Source organism: Nuphar pumila, chromosome 13, assembly GCF_984573655.1.
Source record: "Nuphar pumila chromosome 13, dmNupPumi1.hap1.1, whole genome shotgun sequence".
Lineage (NCBI taxonomy): Eukaryota > Viridiplantae > Streptophyta > Magnoliopsida > Nymphaeales > Nymphaeaceae > Nuphar > Nuphar pumila.
Genome location: NC_143261.1, coordinates 72,384,139 through 72,402,752, shown reverse-complemented (window position 1 = coordinate 72,402,752; position 18,614 = coordinate 72,384,139). Strand labels below are relative to the sequence as shown.

At 37.8% G+C, this 18,614-nt stretch overlaps 1 protein-coding gene across 2 annotated transcripts in view; it reads left to right on the top strand.

Annotated features, from left to right (window-relative positions):
- Positions 1-18,614, top strand: part of LOC149818688 (protein ENHANCED DOWNY MILDEW 2-like) — a 120,106-nt gene that overhangs the window by 84,969 nt on the left and 16,523 nt on the right. For both annotated transcript variants that reach the window (XM_089985337.1, XM_089985336.1), the window contains exons 12-13: positions 1,861-2,005; positions 2,102-2,203. In XM_089985337.1, the coding sequence (XP_089841463.1) occupies positions 1,861-2,005; positions 2,102-2,203 (247 nt within the window). The remainder of the gene's footprint in view (positions 1-1,860; positions 2,006-2,101; positions 2,204-18,614) is intronic.

Sequence of the window (18,614 nt, the reverse complement as noted above, 5' to 3'; positions counted from 1 at the left end):
AAGCACAGGTCGGCAGGGGCCAACCCCTGCCGACAGCACGAAGTGGCAGGGGCTGAGCCCCTGCCGACAACACAGGTCGGCAAGGACCACCCTTGCCGACAGCACCAGACGGCAGGGAGCCCAGCCCCTGCCGAAAGCACAGGTCGGCAGGGGCCAACCCCTGCCGACAGCACGAAGTGGCAGCAAAAAGGGGTGCCGCAGGGGCCACCGGTCCCCGGCCGGCACTCCGGCGAATCTCAGAGGGAGACGGGGACGACAGGGGCCGCGTAGGCCACCTGTCGGGGCCCTGGCGACACAGAGAGGCGGTGGGAGGCCGCGGCAGTGGCTGTGAACCACCTGCCGGCCTCCCGGCGAGGTGACAGGGAGGGGGGTCGCAGGGGCCTCAGGTCCCCTGCCGGCACTCCGGCGATCCCCAGCGAGAGAAGGGGACAACAGGGGCTGCGTAAGCCACCTATCGGGGCCCCGATGGTACAGGGAGGCAGTGGGAGGCCTGCGGCAGCGGCTGTGAGCCTGCCGGCCTCCCGGCGAGGTGACAAGGAGGGGGGTGAGGAAGAAAAGAGGGAGGAGAAGAGAAGAACGGCGTACCTGGGGGGGGGGGGGGTTCCCGGCGTCGGCGGCGGGCGCAGCAGGTAAGGAGACCGGCGCGGGGGAGGAAGCTCGAGAGGGGAGGCGTGCCTCCCCTCGCCCTCCTACGATGCTCTTAAAGAGCTAGGGGGACGATAAATGGGGAAACCCCGATGGGTTTCCCTTATCGGGTCACAGGCGGGGTGGAGGGTGCGGCGCACAGGGAAAGGGTTTTAACAAAACCCTTTCTCCTGTGTCGGGTTATTAAAACCCTAAAAAAAAAAGGGGTCCCGGGTCGGGTCCGGACCCGACCCGGCCCGGGTCCAAAACAAATTTTTTTTTATATGCGGGTTTTACAGATGAGGGTCTAGGGGCCAAAAGAAGAGAGAGAGAGTTGGACGAGAGCCTAGAGGCTGAGAGAGAGAGAGAGAGAGAGAGAGAGAGAGAGAGAGAGAGAGAGAGAGAGAGAGAGAGAGAGAGAGAGAGAGAGAATTGTGAGGAGAGTGAGAGACTTCAAAAATTCATTCATTTGCTAAGTTCATTTCAAAGGAATACAAGGCTATATATAGGCATCCAAGAGGCATTTACAACCCCTTTACAACTTCAAGAAAAGTAAATGCCAAAAACCAATTTTCAAGATGACAAGTAAATGAAATCTAAAGAAAACAATTCCTACTTTAGACTTAGGCTATTTTTGAATAAGCTTATTAGGACTTCTAGGAAGATCCCTTTGACTTGGCTAGAATTAGCCAAGCTAATTTAAGCTGCTCATCCAGATTTAGGATCATCTCCATCTTCTCTTTTCCAGATTTAGAGGAGTACGCCCCCATGTGGGCCCCACCAGGGCCAGCTGTCCCCTCCTTGGCTTCCTTGGATCCGGGTCCTCCCAAGTGAGGTCCGGTTCTTCCTTCATTCTCCGATCTGTCCGGGGCCTCATTGGATCTGGATTCTTCATGCTTGGCCAATGTGGGTCTGGATTCTATAGAATCTGTACCAATTAGTGCTGTTGTGGATCTGGGTTCAATTGGATCCGTATCAGTTTGCATTTCTATTTTTTTTAAAACTTGATATATTTGGCACTTTGTGTCCATGCCCATATCTAGGTAACATGGCTTGAAAGTCACTCCAAAGTTAAGACAGTTGTACACCTCGCCTCTCCTCCCAGATGGATTTTAAATGTGATACCAGCATGAGATACAGAATGCTATCTCCTTTTTCATGAGAAAAAGTTTTCCTGCTCTAATGAGAATGCCCAAATGGTGCCTAAACATATTCACAATTTTCCAATCTGTGCAGAGTGACAACTTTACCAGAAAGATGCAAATCTTCTTTGATATTAGAAGATATTATGAGAAAGCAGAAGGTGCCATCAATCTACTCACACAGCTCCAGACAACTTGATAAGTCTGTTACCCATGGAAAGGTAGAAGGTTCAATTGAGGTATGAATTGTTTTTTAGATGGTGAGTGAATGTGATCTTGTATGCTCTTTGTTCTTCAGGGAATTTTAAGCATTACTTTATTTGAAATATATCCAGGCCATTAAGGCAGCATTGAAGAAATTGGAGGAAGGTGGCAGCATCGAGGATGCCAAAGCTGTTTGTGAACCTCAGATACTCAATCAAATAATAAAATGGAAGGTAGACTAGACTAGCTGTTTTGACTTTCAAATTTCTTTTTCTGTTCATTTGGTTGTTGCTGGTAAACATGCAATTTGGACTACTGATTTTTGAACCAAGTGCACCAGCTATTCGTTGTATAAAAATATCTTTTGAATTAAACCTTCACACGTGTAGTGTTTTGTTATAGAGAATGTGCATCCATGCGTTATGCATAAACCCATTCATATTATTTGTATATGTGTGCATGTGTAGGTAGCATCTATCTATGTATGTTCAACTGTGACTGATAGGGAGTCTGGACTCTGGCTCCCAACAACTCTCTATGAGCGCCTTCCTCTTTGTGTATAAATATGGGGTAAAGCTCCACTACAATGCATGCTTTCTTGCATAGTGTTGATCAATAAAATATTATTTTTTATTCTTTGTATTTGCGCCTTTAGTGGGTGTTTGTGTGTGAGCCCATTTTGTGGCTTGTGTATGTTATTTTGGTGCTTTGGTGGAACTCTTTGAGTGTTCACTTTGTTATTTTGGTGAATATCTTTGGAGGACCTTGTTTCCTTTCATGGTATTAGAGCTTGGAAAGCAAGCTGATTTTTGGTGCATTGGGAAGCGTGCCACTCAAGATTTGGAAGAGATGAAGCCTCTTTTGCAAAATTCATTTAAGTGCTTGTGAGATTGTTGTGCCCTCTTGGTGGTAGAGTGCTCGTGTGTCCGTGCTCTTCATTGGAAGAGCTCTCTTGGTGGTGGAGTGCTTGTGTGTTCGTGCTTTTCATTAGAGATGCTCTCTTAATGGTGGAGTGCTCGTGATCCTTTTGATTATCTTCTCTGTTTCTTTCTCCTCTCTATCTTTTATTCTTTCTTTTAGCCCTTGTAAACATGGATGCCAATAATAATGTCACCCTAAAACCCATCAAGCTGAATAACACAAACTTTGTAACATGGGCTTTAATCATGAAACACTTCATATGGCTAAGGGATTGTGGGGATTAGTGGATGGGTCAGATTTGGAACCCAAACTAATTCTTACTAAGATAGAAAGAGAAAAAAAGAGTACCTCTTATAGAGGCGGAAAAGACCAAGTCTATTACCAGTGCTGAGAAAAAATAGTGAATGGGGCATGCCAAGATTATGTCTTGGCTCATTAGTAGTGTTGATATCAAGAAGTGCTCGAGTCTAGCTAAGTTTGAACCATAGTCACAGATATTGGCGATATTTTGAAAATATCATGATATTATCGCTGTAAATTCAACAAACTATAATATAGGTAAAATATCGCCAATTTGATAATATCATGATATTATCAATTATTTTTACTTATTTTTTACATTTTAAATACGTTTTTCTTCTTTCTTTTACATTTTTTGCTTATTTCCTTTATTATTTATGTATCTTTTTTTCTAAACATGATATTTTTTTACTTATTTTTGTTATTTTATATATTTTTTAAGCCCCAATATTTTCTCAAGATATTTTTGAGATTTATCACCAAACCTTTAATATCGCGAGAAATAGCCTCCCAAGATATATCAATACCGATATTTGTGTTGTGGTTACAGTTTGAACATGCAAATAAAGCATGAGACTATCTTAAGAAAATATATTATCTTAAAGATATTGCCCACATTTGCAACTTGCAAGACAAAGTAAGCACTATGATTCAAGGACAAAAAAGTATTAGAGAATACTTTAGTAAGTTGTCTGACCTTTGGAATGAGTTGGCTCTTCTTGAACCACAATGACATTGTCCCAAAGGCATAGAACTCCGTCAAAGACAAATTGATGCAGAGCATTTCTATCAATTCATCAATGGTCTAAGACCAGAGTTTGATTCCACTAAATCAACTCTTCTTCATAGAGGAAAGGCCCCTTCTATTGAAGATACTATTGAAGATCCAAGTACGAAAGAAAATAAACTAAAAAAGAAGACATCTAAAGATGATGACGATTCTGTCCTAGCCATGTCTAGGCTGGGAAACCATGTCCATGCTTACAAACCACCACATTATGAGAGACCAAACAATGATAACTATAGAAATCAAGGTAATGAGTTTGAAAAGGAAAAAATTATTTGCTACTATTGTCGTGAACCGGGCCATGTCAAGACATATTGTCACTATGATAAAAAGGTAACCTTTGTTGCTCAAGAGTCAAGTGAGCGTAAAGCTACACAATAATCAACCATTGGGAGCATGTCTTTGAACTTATAATTAGCTCTTCAACCTCTATTCAAAGGAGCTTCATCAACCAGAGTCGTGATCTCTTCTGTTGGCATCTTCGATTCCGATGAATCTCTTTGGCTTCTTGATTCAGGTATCTCATTTCATATGACACCAAATGGTGATATTTTATCTGAATGTCGTAACTCAAGCAGGTGAAACATATTTATTGCTGATGAAACATCCCTTGAGATAAAAAGAATAAAAAATTTTGAAAATATTTCAAAAAGGTTTTTTATTCCAAAAATTAGATATATTCCCAAGTTAAATTTAAATCTCTTATATGTTTCTCAATTATCTAATCATGAGTATAATTTTTACTTCTCTTCTATTGGTTGTCGAGTGCAGGATCGTCAGTCAAGGAAGCTGATTGGGGAAGGTCATAGAGAAGGAGACTTATACTACATGGTTTTTTTTTAAATACCAAAGAATACTTTTTGTTATAATGTTTAGAAGATTTGGATTTATGACATAAAAGACTTGGCCATCCTTATGTATCCAAAATCCAACACTTTTCAAATATAGAAATATTTTGTAATCTTGAAAATTTTATATGTGAAGACTGTATTCTTGGCAAAATGAAAGGATTGTTATTCTAAGAAAGATTTTTTGTCTATAGACAACCTCTTGAGTTAGTATATTCGGATGTTTGGGGCCCGACACCTATTATATCTCAGAGTGGGTTTGCATATTATGTAATCTTTATTGATGATTTTACTAGACACACGTGGATTTATTTCCTTAAACATAAATCAGAAGTTTTTTCGTACTTTCAAATATTTTATAATTTGGTTAAAATGATTGGAGGAGAAGGATTCATGTGGAAGACCCAGAATGATTTTCTTTTTTGGTTCATATCGCCAACCCCAATTGTTTTGGGATGAAGGCATAGTTGTTGTTGCTGTTGTTGTTGGTTAAAAATAAATTTCAAAAAGATGTTTCTATTCAAGGAGAAAATTTTTATCAAAAGAATTTAAAATTTTATCTAAAATCCAATGGTATTACACATCAAAAATCCTGTCCTACACTCCATGACAAAATGGCTTGGCCGAAATAAAACATAGGCATATCATAGAAACCATAAGAACTTTCTTTATTTTAAACCAAGTACCTAAAGAATTTATCTTATTCACAGAATGTCGTATGTTTCTTTGAAAAATATATCACAAGTTGAAAAACTTTTTAAACCTGCCCTTGATTATTCTAGATTAAGAGTTTTTGGGTGCAAATGTTTTGTTTTCATTGATAAAAATGATAAGCATTCTCCTCATGCTATTCCTTGTATTTTTTTGGGATATGCAAATAAGGCTATTGATGCTTTGACTTTCAAAATAAAAAATTATATGTTTCAAAAAATGTATCTTTCTTAGAAAAGAAAAATTGAATTTAAAAATTCCGAGAGAGTAACCGAGTATTCCTTTCTGTTGGATCTAATTCCAAAGTTTGATTATTATGATGTTGATCAGGAAATAAAAAATGATATAGTGAGTGAAGAAGAATCTCATGGTAATGAGATAAGTAAAGAACAATCTCGAGATCAAAACTGTATCCAATATTTCAGGCATAGTAATTCTGAACATCTATGTGCCCTTGAAAATATACTAATAATGAAGACCATGCAGAGATACAAACTAGAAGGTCATTCAAAATATCAAAACCCTCTGAGAAATTCGTGTCCTATGAGTCCTTTTCACCTAAGTATCAAACTTACAATGTGTTAATATTTTCCTACATAGAACCTTCAAACTATACTGAAGCAAAGAAACATCCTGAATGGGTAGAAGCAATGAGTGTAGAATTAGATGCTTTAAAAAAGGGGAATACCTGGACTGTTCAAGATACACTCCTAGGAAAGAAACCCATAGGTTGTTGATAGGCATTCAAGATAAAAACTAAGAGTGATGAAACTCTTGAAAGGTACAAGGGTAGATTAGTTGTCAAGAGATACTCCCAAGTGTATGGAATAGATTATGAGGAAACCTTTGCCCTAGTTGCTAGAATAACCACATTTAGAACCGTTGTAGCCCTTGCTTCTGTAAAGAAATGACCTATATATCAAATGGATGCTAAGAATGTGTTTCTCAATGAAAAATTAGTTGAAGAAGTCTATATGGAAACACCACTTGGTATAGTTATTTCTAAGAGAAAGTCTCTTCGTTTAGATAAGGCTCTATATGCCTTTAAACCAGCGTCAAAGGCTTGATATGACAAGTTTAGTCAATTATACTTGATGTTGGATTTTATTCTTGTTTAATTGACACAACTTTGTTTGTTAAGATTTCTGATGCAGGTACTATTATTCTTCTCCTTTATGTGGACGATATGATCATCGAAGGAGGTGACGCACAAGGATTTGAAAACATTAAAAGATTTCTCAAAACACATTTTGAAATGATGAATTTGAGATTTTTAAAGTATTTTCTTAGTATAAAAGTTGCTTATTTCTCTAGAGGTTATTTACTGACTCAATTTAAATTTGCTTTAGATACTGTTGCCAGGTCAGGTATTTCAGATAATAAGAAGGTTGACACTCCCAAAGTTGTAAATGTCAAAATGAAGATTGATAATGGGGAACCACTTGAAAATCCAACACCATACAGACAACTTGTCGGAGCTATGTCATATTTCTCAATTACAATACCTGATATTGCACATGCAGTTCACACAACGTGCCAGTTTCAGCATGCTCCTACCATTGTTCATATAGGAGTTGTTTTGCGTATTATTAGATATATCAAAACTTCTATTTTTTAAGGACTTTTCTTATGTGTTTTTTTTCCTCTTTAGATTTAATTGCTTATACTGATGCTGACTGAGGAGGTGATCCAAATAACCGACACTCAACCATTGGTTTTTATGTGTTTTTAGGTGACTCGTTGATTTCATGAAGGTGTAAGAAGCAACATGAAGTTTTCCTCTCTTCAACTGAAGCAAAATAACCGAATCATGATTACAACCACTATCGAGGTGGTCTGGCTAAGGAGAGTGTTGGTTGACATGGGTATTAAGAGTAAAGGAGCATCACAACTGTGCTGTGACAACAAAAGTTTCATCTACATTGCCAGCAACCGGACCTTCCACAAATGAACCAAATACATTGAGATAGATTGTCACTATGTACAGAGGAATTCCTACACGACACTATTGATCTTCCCTACGTTACTTAAGAAGATCAATTGGCAGATTTTTTTACCAAACCTCTCGCTGCTCCTAGATTCCATTCTCCTAGACAAACTTTCGGTTATCTAGCTGTAAGTTTGAGGGGGAGTGTTAAAAATAAGTGTACAATATATAGTCATATCTAATATAACTAGATAGGAACTAGAAATAATAACTAGGATTAGGTTTTTTATTTTTTTCTTTTGGTTTTGAACTAGTCAACATAAGTTGACTGGTCAACATAAGTTGACTGGTTAACATAGGGAGTCGTTGGGCTCCCAACGACTCTCTATGAGCCCCTTCTTCTTTGTGTATAAATATGGGCCCATTGACTCTCTATGAGCCCCTTCCTCTGTGTATAAATATGGGGCAAAGCCCCACTAAAATGCATGCTTTCTTGCATAGTGTTGATCAATCAAATATTATTTTTTTTATTTCTTGTGTTTGCCCCTTTAGTGGGTGTTTGTGTGTGAGCCCATTTTGTGGCTTGTGTATGTTCTTTTGGTGCTTTGGTGGAACTCTTTGAGTGTCCACTTTGTTATTTTGGTGAATATCTTCGGACCTTGTTTCCTTTCACTTGCACCCTAATATATATAAAATCTGTGTGTGCATACCATGTAATTGATGGCAACCAAATGTAGATATCATTGCAAAGATCGTTGGATTGTATTGGTGCATCATGGTCTTATTTGGACTTGACATGCTCATGATCAAGCAAGTTTCTAGGAATGAAAAAGTTGATAGCTTGGATTGATAATATTTGAAAGTGTTTTTGCTCATAATACTTGTTTTTGACAGACGAGGTTTAGAGTGTATCTTGCACCTTTTCTTCATGGTGTTCGTTATACATCTTTTGGTCGTCACTTCACAAAGGTGACAAAGCTTTAAGAGGTAGTTACTTTTTATCCCATTTAACTTGCAAGTCCTTTTATTCTAGTTCCATGTCCATCTTAGTGTATTCTTATTTTCTCTGATCCGTACGAGCTGCATTCTCTGTGTTGTGTTTTCTGAGTTGATGACAAGGTCTACTACTAATCTCGTCATCATTGTTTTCTGTTGCTCTACTCATACTCGATTAATACATAAGGAAATGAATGAATTATGGAAACAACCATGTATGCAGTGCAATGACATGAAAAAGAGAAATTTCTTTTTATTGTTTATGATAGATATCTGTGTAAAGACTTACCTTTTTTTCCCCTTTCCACTGCCTACTGCCCACTGACTTTGATTATATTTTTTTTTAATACTTATTCCAAAATCTTTCTTTACAAGTAGGGATAGATATCTGTAAAGATGTGATTATGGATTGTCACCCTTTGTTTCTTACCTATTTTTCCCCTTTCCATTGCCCACTGCCCACTGATTTTGGTTCTATTTTGTTTCAATATTTATTCCAAATCTTTCTTTATGAGTAGGGCTGTGAAATGAGATGAGCCGCTCACGGTTCTGCTCATGCTTGGCTAGTAAAGCGCTTTGTTCAAGCTCATAAATAGGCTCGGCAAACTGTGCAGAAGAAACAGGTGTTCGGTTTGGCTCGGCTTGTATGTGCTTGCTAAGTAGTAATAATAAATTTTAGGTATGTTTTGTATCACATAATATAGTTTAAAATAAATGGTCGATGTGTTTAGCTTGCAAGCAGTAGGTTGGAGTTCAAATTCTATTTCTTCCAACCTATGTCACAGGGACTCTCCAACTAGGTGCCACACCCGCATCGCACTCGATGCGGTCAACCTGACCCTGGGTGCAGTCAACACACCCAGGGTCATTTATGTCCAACTTTTGGACTATATATATATATATATATATATATATATATATATATATATATATATATATATATATAATTTTTTATATTTTTGCCGCACCCCCGCACCCAAGTTTTTTGAAAGTGCCACATCCCCGCACCCGCACCCATGTGACATAGCTTCCAACATTGAAAATGTATTCTTTTTGTAAATGAGCCAGCTTGAGCTTAGTTCAATAGGCTAGAGTTGAAATCCTATTATTTCCAGCTTTGAATTCAAAGTAATTTTTTTTATAACTAGCCAGCTCGAGGTCAGTTCATTTAGCTAAAGGTCCTCATGAACTTGAGCTTGGCTTGACTCCGTAAAAAAATGAGTCTGAGCTTGAGCACCTCAAGTTCCAGTTCATTCAGTTTGTTTAGTAGCCCTATTTATAACCTATATTGTGCATTGTTTCTTATGCTTAAGTGGAACATTGCCACAATGCTACATTGGTCAGCAGGGGGCAAGATTTCACTTTGTTGGATGTAAATTGTTTATGCTTATTGCATTACTTCTAACACATAAATTGTGCCTGTTTGTCACTCTCGATTGATCCGTTAAGTGGATCTTGCATCAAATTGATGTTGCGGATTCACGAACCATGATGTAGATTGGTTCCACGATTCATAATGAGGAACATGGATTTATGTACCACGTGACATGCCTTGGTATGGTACAGTTGTAATAAGAATTATATTTTATTATTTTTGTCCCTTGTGATTCTATAATTTATCACATGTAACCTAACATATAAAGGCATCTCAATGGAATGTTCAACACTATCACATAATAGGGGTTTTCGATTCGGTTGCCAGCTTTTATTTCCTCCCACTGTCAACGATATTGTTGATATTTTAAAAATATTGCGATATTTTCAAACTATTGTCAAAAATGAAAATATTGTGATTTTATCATGATATTTCTAAAAAATTGTCACATAGGTGTGGATGCGGGTGCAGGTGCGGCGATGCGTCACTTTGAAAAAAACTTGGGTGCGGGGGTGCGTGTGAGTGTATGTATTGTAATAAGAAAGGCGGAAACACTAATAATGCAAAACACACTTTGAAGAAGCCAAGAACACAAGCACTAAGAGTGCATACGTAGCCCACTAAGGGGTAAAGTGCCTATAAGGCATAAGTTTGATATTATTCAAGAGAGAAGGTGAGTGAAAAACCCATACATATACAAGTGTGAGCCTCCTTTATTTATAGAGGAGGAGTGCTAAAAAGAGGGACCACAAGGGGGGCTCCCTTCTAGTTGTTGGGAGCCCCAACGATCATAAATATGACTGTTGGGGCCCCAATCACTAGATGGGTGGGGCCCCTTATGGTCCTTCATAATGAAAATTAAAAAACAAAAAAAGGGAAAGAAAAAGGTAAAAAGAAATAAACGAGAAAAATAAAAAAAAGAAATAAGATACATGGTAATTTACCAAAACACCCCTATCGGGTTTTTGGTTTTACAGAAAAATAAAAAGAAATAAAATATGTATGTATATACATATATGTATATATATACTTATATATATACACATATATATATATATATAAGTATATGTATATATATACATATTTTAACACGCCTCCTCAAACTTTACAGGGAGAGGACCGAAAGTTTGCTAAGAAGAAACATAAATCGTGGAGTTGGGAGCGCTTTGGTGAAGAAGTCAGCCAACTGATATTCTGAAGTAACATATGGTAATGTGATAGTTCCTCTGAGATATTCGTCTTGAACATAGTGGCAGTCCATTTCGATATGCTTGGTCCGCTCGTGAAAAGTATGATTGTTTGCGATGTAGATCACACTTTTGTTATCACAGCACAACTTGGTGGAAGAAGAAACGAGAACGCCTATATCACAAAGGAGACTTGTAAGCCATACGATTTCTATAGTTGTCATTGCCATGACCTGATATTCAACTTCAGTAGATGATAGTGGGACCTTTTGCTGCTTCTTGCATCTCCACGAAATGAGAGATTCACCTAAAAAGATGCAAAAACCAGTGGTTGAGACACGATCATTGAGATTTCCTCCCCAATCAGCATCAGTAAAAGCAGTTAATTCAAGAGATGAGGAAGAGGATAAGAAGAGCCCTTTGGAGATGGTATTTTTGATGTATCGCAGAATTCCCAATACGGCTGTCATATGAATTGAAGTAGGTGCATGCTGAAACTGACTTGCAGTATGAATCACATTAGCTATATCTGGAGGGGTGATGGATAAATGGGTGAGAGATCCAATTAATTGACGATAGGGGGTTGGATCCTCAAGTAGAACACCATCCTCAAGTCTCAGTTTTGCATTGATAACTTTGGGAGTTTCAACTTTCTTTTCATCGGATACTCCTGACTTGATACAAATGTCTACTGCTAATTTCATTTGAGATAGAATGTATCCTCGGGAAGAGTATGCCACTTTAATACCTAAAAAATATCTAAAAAATTCAAGGTCAGACATATCAAAAGTTTTCTTTAACATGGACTTAACATCATTTACTCCCTTTTTGTCACTCTCAGTGATGATCATATCATCAACATACAAAAGTAAAATAACAATGGAGTCACCTGTTTTCTTAATAAAAAGAGCAGTGTCAGTATAGCAAGAAATAAATCTTAAATTGATTAATACATTACTAAACTTGTCCTACCAAGCTTTAGGAGCTTGCTTAAGTCCATATAAAGCCTTTTTTAATTTTAAAATCTTACCATTTAAATTCATACCTGGAGGTGGTTCCATATAAACTTCTTCACTCAAATTTCCATTTAAAAAGGCATTCTTAACGTCAAGTTAAAAGATAAGCCATTTTTTAATAGATGCTATTGCAATAAGTGCTCGTACACTAGTCATGCGAGCAACAGGGGCAAATGTCTCATCATAATCCACCCCATATTCTTGGGCATAGCCTTTGGCTACTAAACGATCCTTAAATCTTTCTAACGAACCATCACTTCTAGTTTTCACTTTGAAAACCCATCTACACCCTATGGGTTTCTTGCCATTTGGGAGATCAATGATTTTCCATGTTTGTGCTCTTTTAAGTGCATTAAGTTCAAGTTCCATTGCTCATTAACCGTAGGTTCAATATATTCCTCACAAGGTTCAATATTAACATGATTATCTATATCTTTTTCTTGAGGTAATAAGTCAAAAAAAATGAATAATCAACATGTTCATTTAGTTTATGCGAAAAACCATTTTTTTTTCTAAGAAAGTAACATCTTTTGAGATATAAAGTTTGTTATTTAATAGATCAAAACATCGATAGCCTTTTTGTTTTTTGCCATATCCTAAAAAAATGCATTCAATTGCCCTTGAGGAAAGCTTATTGTTTTTGTGAGTTAGGACATAACATTTACATTAAAAAATTCTTAGTCTTTTGTAGTCGGGAGACATGTTATAAAGTTTTTCAAATGGAGAAATATTTTTCAAAGCCGAAGATGGTGTTCTATTGATTAAATATGTTGAGGTTAGAACCACTTCGGCCCAAAAGTATTTAGGAATATTCTTGGAAACAAGTAAAGTTCTTGTGGTTTCTATTATGTGTCTATGCTTTCTTTCCGCAAGACCATTTTGTTGCGGAGTGTTTGGACAAGAACGTTGATGACACATTCCATTTTCTTTCAAGTAGATTTGAAATTCATTGGACATATATTCGCCTCCTGAATCAGACCTAAGAATGGATAGGTTTTCTAAAAATTGATTTTTAACCATTGCATGAAATTCTTTAAAAAAGGAGAAAACTTCGGATTTGCGACTTAAGAAGTAAATCCATGTAAATCGAGTGAAATCATCAATAAAGACCATGTAGTATGAAAAACCTCCATAATTTGGGAAACGAAAAAAAGATTTAGATTGATTTTTGGAACGACTCTTACTTTAGGAACAAAAAAGTTTTAAGAGGATTTAAAATCAAGTGTTCCAACACTTTCAATTTTTAAAGATGTCCCATCGGCCGTTGAAACATTAGAAGATATGGGTTCAGAAAAAACATTAGAAAGAGAGTTTTTATGAGATGTCATATGAAAAGAAGCACCAGAGTCTAGTATCCACATGCCTAGAGGTGATGAAGAATAGGCGATGGCGGCTCCTGATGTTGAAGGAGAAGAAGTCTTGAGAAGATGTTGGAGAACTTCGGAAATATGGTTAAGAGTTTCTTTGATATCTCCTTCTTTGACACTTTCTTCTTCCTTCTTTGGTAAAATTTCTCTAACCACGACCACTTTTCCTTTAAGCTTTGGGCAAACCAACTTGATATGTCCCAGTTTGTTGCAATAGTGACAAATCACTCCCTTTCTATACCAATTTTTTTTGTTAAAGTGGGGAGGTCTATATGTTTTTACATTTGATTCGGGCCTAGTAACGACCAAAATTTCATCACTCTTAATACTTATGCCAAGACGAGTTTCTTCTTGGCATACTTCGGCAAGAGCGTCTTTAATGGGTAAGGCTTTACTTCTATGAAGAAGGGATGCCCTAACTTGTTCAAATTTCGGTCGAAGACCATGGAGGAATTGGAAGAAATGTTCATTTTCAATTTGTTCTCTTCTTATCTCAACATCTTCCGGAGCTACCCACTTGGGCTCAAGAAGAACAAGCTCATCCCAAAGGAGAGTTAAAGTACTAAAGTAGTCACGAACACTCATATTCACTTGTCTAGTAGATCTAATTTTTTCTTGACAAAAAATTGTCTAGCTAGATCCTTTTGGGTATACATACCCTTAAGAAAGAACCATGCTTTATTGGCTCTTCTAAACTTAGCAATGTTGGCATAATTTTTGAGGTCAACATTGTTCATAAACCATATTACTTTCCCAATCCTCAATTTTGGATTGATGATCATTGATAGCTTTGATGCGCTCATCACCATCTAAAGCTTTTTCAATCCCACTTTTAATTTTAGTGAGAATAAGAGAGGGTTCGTGAGTAGTTCCCATAACAAAACCCCAAAGTTTCTTACCTCTTAGATGATTTTCCATAGCGGAGGCCCACATAAGGTAATTGGACCCATTGAGCTTAAAAGAGAGCTCCACTTTAGATTCGTGCTTCATAGGTACCAAATAACCTTCTTTTCTTCAAGAAAAAATTGAGAGGCAGACGTCCCAAGACACCAACAAGAAGAGAATCCCGATCACCTTCCTTGCTTAGAATCCCAATCACCTTCCTTGCTCTGATACCATGTATTGAGAAAGGGGGAAACACTAATAATGCAAGACACACTTTGAAGAAGCCAACAACACAAGCACTAAGAGTGCATACGTAACCCACTAAGGGGTAAAGTACCTATAAGGCATAAGATTGATATTATTCAAGAGAGAAGGTGGGTGAAAAACCCATACATATACAAGTGTGAGCCTCTTCTATTTATAGAGGAGGAGAACTAAAAAGAGGGACCACAAGGGGGGCTCCCTTCTAGTCGTTGGGAGCCCCAACGGTCATAAATATGACTGTTGGGGCCCCAACGACTAGATGGGTGGGGCCCCTTATGGTCCTTCATAATGAAAATTAAAAAACAAAAAAAGGAAAAGAAAAAGGTAAAAAGAAAGAAAAGAGAAAAATACAAAAAAGAAAAAAGATACATGGTAATTTACCAAAACACCCCTATCGGGTTTTGGTTTTACAGAAAAATAAAAAGAAATAAAATATGTATGTATATACATATATGTATATATATACTTATATATATATATAGGTTCGATAGGCCCAACCCAACCCATCCCCTCTCTCTCTTCCCCTTCCCCCCCTCTCTCGCTGGGCGGCGACAGAGTGCGACAGAGGAGGTCCTTTCTCACTCTCTCTCGTTCTTTCCCACTCTTGTTCTTCCTGAATGAGGGGAGAGAGGAGAAGACTTTCTCTCTCTTTCCCTCTCTCTTTCTCGATTGAGGGGAGAAAGGGGAAGACTCTTTCTCTCTCTCTTTCTCGTTCTTTCCGATTGAGGGGAGAGAGGGGAAGACTCTCTCTCTCTCTCTCTCTCTCTCTCTCTCTCTCTTTTCCTCTCTCTCTCTCTCGTTCTTCTCGATTAAGGTGGGAGAGAGGGGAAGTCTCTCTGTGTGTGCCTGTTGAGCCCGGACCAAGCCTGGGCTCAGCTTGGTCCGTTGTGTGGAGCCATTACGAGCTAACAAGCCAGGCCAAGTTAGGCTCAGGTTGAGCTCGAACCCGACTCGTGACCGAGTCCAATTTGGACAAAATTCTAGGTGTGGGTTGACCGCACTGGGTGTTGCACCTGCACCCGCATCGCGTCGACACAACGCGAGTGCGGCGGCCTATTTGGCGAGTCCATATGACAAGTTGAAAAACTTATTTTATACCAGTGTTGTAAGTATTGTACTGTCTCGTACGATGTAGTACAATACATATCGTTACTTTTGGGGTTTGTGATACGATACACTCGTATCGCGATACAAGTATGTATCGTACTCATCCCACAAAGATGGCATAAGATGATCCGACTTGACAATGGCACACTCAAGTAATGAGTGAAATCCGATTGAAAATCGAGTGCAACTATTGCCATAATGTTTTTGTTTATGTAATATGAAAGTATGAGACTTGTGTCATTTTCTTAATTGCAAGATATTTAATATTTTGCATTGTTCTTGTGAGTTATGCATGCAATATTATCTATGATTCTATATTAGTTGATGTTTGATGATGTCTTATGTGGCTTATAGAGACATAAATGCTTCATATGTGATTTTATTGTTGTATTTTGTGCAATTCATCATTGTTTCATGTGATATGATTTTTTATAATTTTTTGGAATTTTTTTATTAAAATTTTACGATACGTTTATAATACAATATGATACGGTGTTACTTTGGGCCTAACCGATATGGGTAACGATACGATACTTACAACCTTGTTTTATACATTTAAAACCTAGTTTTTGTATTTTTTATTTCTTTTGTATTCTAGAAGCTTTTCAAACTTATTTCCATATATTTTTACAAGAAACAAATACAAAACCTATTATTTTTCTTATATATTATTTTTATGATTTTTAATTTTAAAGCTCTCGACATTTTCCTAATTAAAACCACTTATTGAAAATCTTGGCGAGAATTTAAGTTGAATGATACAGGTGACTCCGCCTGTGTAGTTATACACTGCCGGTCCCAAGCCCGGATAAAGGAGGAGGGTTGCGGTAGGCCTGTGACAGCCAGCATAAAAACTTTGTCATATCCTATGAAAATGAACCAATATGAGAATTTCGTTGGGGCGTTCCCTACTGAGCGACGCGCTGTACTCTCTAGGCCCGGAGGCAGTGATAAATGTGCAAGGGTTGCTAGGTCGTCGTCCAGAAGCGACGCGTCACACCGGCGCCCGGGTGTGGTGTCAAATAGGCAAGGGTTCCCTCACTTTGTTGGACGGGTGGGGGTAAAGAAGTTAGTTCAAGACCATAAAATTAGGTTAGCCACTTGGAACATAGGGTCTTTAACTGGTAAGTTGGTAGAGTTAGTAGATGTTATGTGTAGGAGAAAGATTGATATTTTATGTCTTCAAGAGACCAAATGGGTAGGTGAGAAAGCTAAAGTGATAGAACCTTGGGGATATAAGATTTGGTATACATGAATAAATAGGAATAGGAATGGAGTAGGGATTGTTATGAGTCGTCAGTTTATAGATAATGTAGTTGAGGTCCGTAGGAAGGGTGATAGAATTTTACTTATTAAATTAGTATTAGGTACGGATATTATTAATATTATTAGTGTTTATGCACCTCAAGTAGGTTTAGATGATTCCATTAAGCATCAATTTTGGGAAGATTTAGATGGAGTAGTACAAGAGACATCTTATGGAGAAAAGCTTTTCATCGGCGGTGACCTTAATGGACATGTAGGCATTAGTAGGGATGGATTTGAGAATATCTATGGAGGCTATGGTATAGGAGAAAGAAATGAAATTGGAGAAAGGATTTTAGATTTTTGTTTGTCCTATGATATGATCTTAGCAAACACTTGGTTTAGGAAGAGGGAGTCTCACCTAGTAACATTTAAAAGTGGGGTTAATACGAGTCAGATAGATTTTTTCCTACTTAGAAAGAGAGATAGGGGTTGTTGCATCGATTGTAAGGTTATACCAGGAGAAAGTGTAGCTACACAACATAGAGTCTTAATTTTAGATCTTAGAATTAGACAATGCCGCAAAAGGGATAGACATAGGATAGATCCTAGAATTAAGTGGTGGGCACTGAAAGGAGCTAAACAAGGAATGTTTGTAGAGCAGGTAGTTAAGGAAGTTGATTGGTGTCTCGAGGAGGATTCAGAATCAATGTGGAATAAGATAGCGGGTGGTATGAGAAAAGTAGCTAAGGAGGTATTGGGTAAGTCTAAAGGCGGTGCACCACTAGGTAAGGATACATCATGGTGGAACGAGGATGTCAAATTAGCTATTAAGGTTAAAAGAGAGTGTTATAGAAATCTAAGTAAGAGTCGTGATAATGAGAATTTGGAGAAGTATATGATAGCAAAGAAGGAAGCTAAAAAAGTTGTTCGAAACGCGAGGGCTAAGGTATATAAGGAGGTTTATGACAAGTTGGATACCAAAGAAGGCGAGAAGGATATTTATAGGCTTGCAAAGATGAGAGATAGGAAATCGAAGGATTTGGGTATGGTTAGATGTATCAAAGATGAAACGCAAAGGGTTTTAGTCAAAGATGAGGAGATTAAGGAGAGATGGAAAGATTATTTTGATAAGCTATTTAATGATAGTCATGCTCAAGATCTTGGAGACTTCTCCATTCCTTTTCATGAGATAAATCGTGACTTCATGCGCAAGATTCAAAAGAAAGAAATTGCAGAGGCTTTGAAGAAAATGAAATCAAGAAGGCCAGTTGGCCCAGATGGTATACCTATCGAGGCTTGGAAATGCTTGGGAGAGAAAAGTTTAGAATGGTTGACAAATCTTTTTAACTTGATTTGGCGAACAAATAAGATGCCTAATGAGTGGAGGAAGAGTACTTTGGTGCCTTTATATAAGAATAAGGGTGATATACAAGATTGCACAAACTATCGTGGTATAAAACTCATGAGTCATACTATGAAACTTTGGGAGAGGGTGATTGAGTCTAGGTTGAGGAAGGTTGTCATGATATCGGAGAATCAATTTGGTTTTATGCCTGGAAGATCAACTATGGAAGCTATACATCTTCTTAGACAACTTATTGAAAGATATAGAGAGAGGAACAAAGATTTGCATATGGTTTTTATTGATTTAGAGAAGGCATACGATAGAGTACCTAGGGACGTTCTCTGGTGGACAATGATGAAG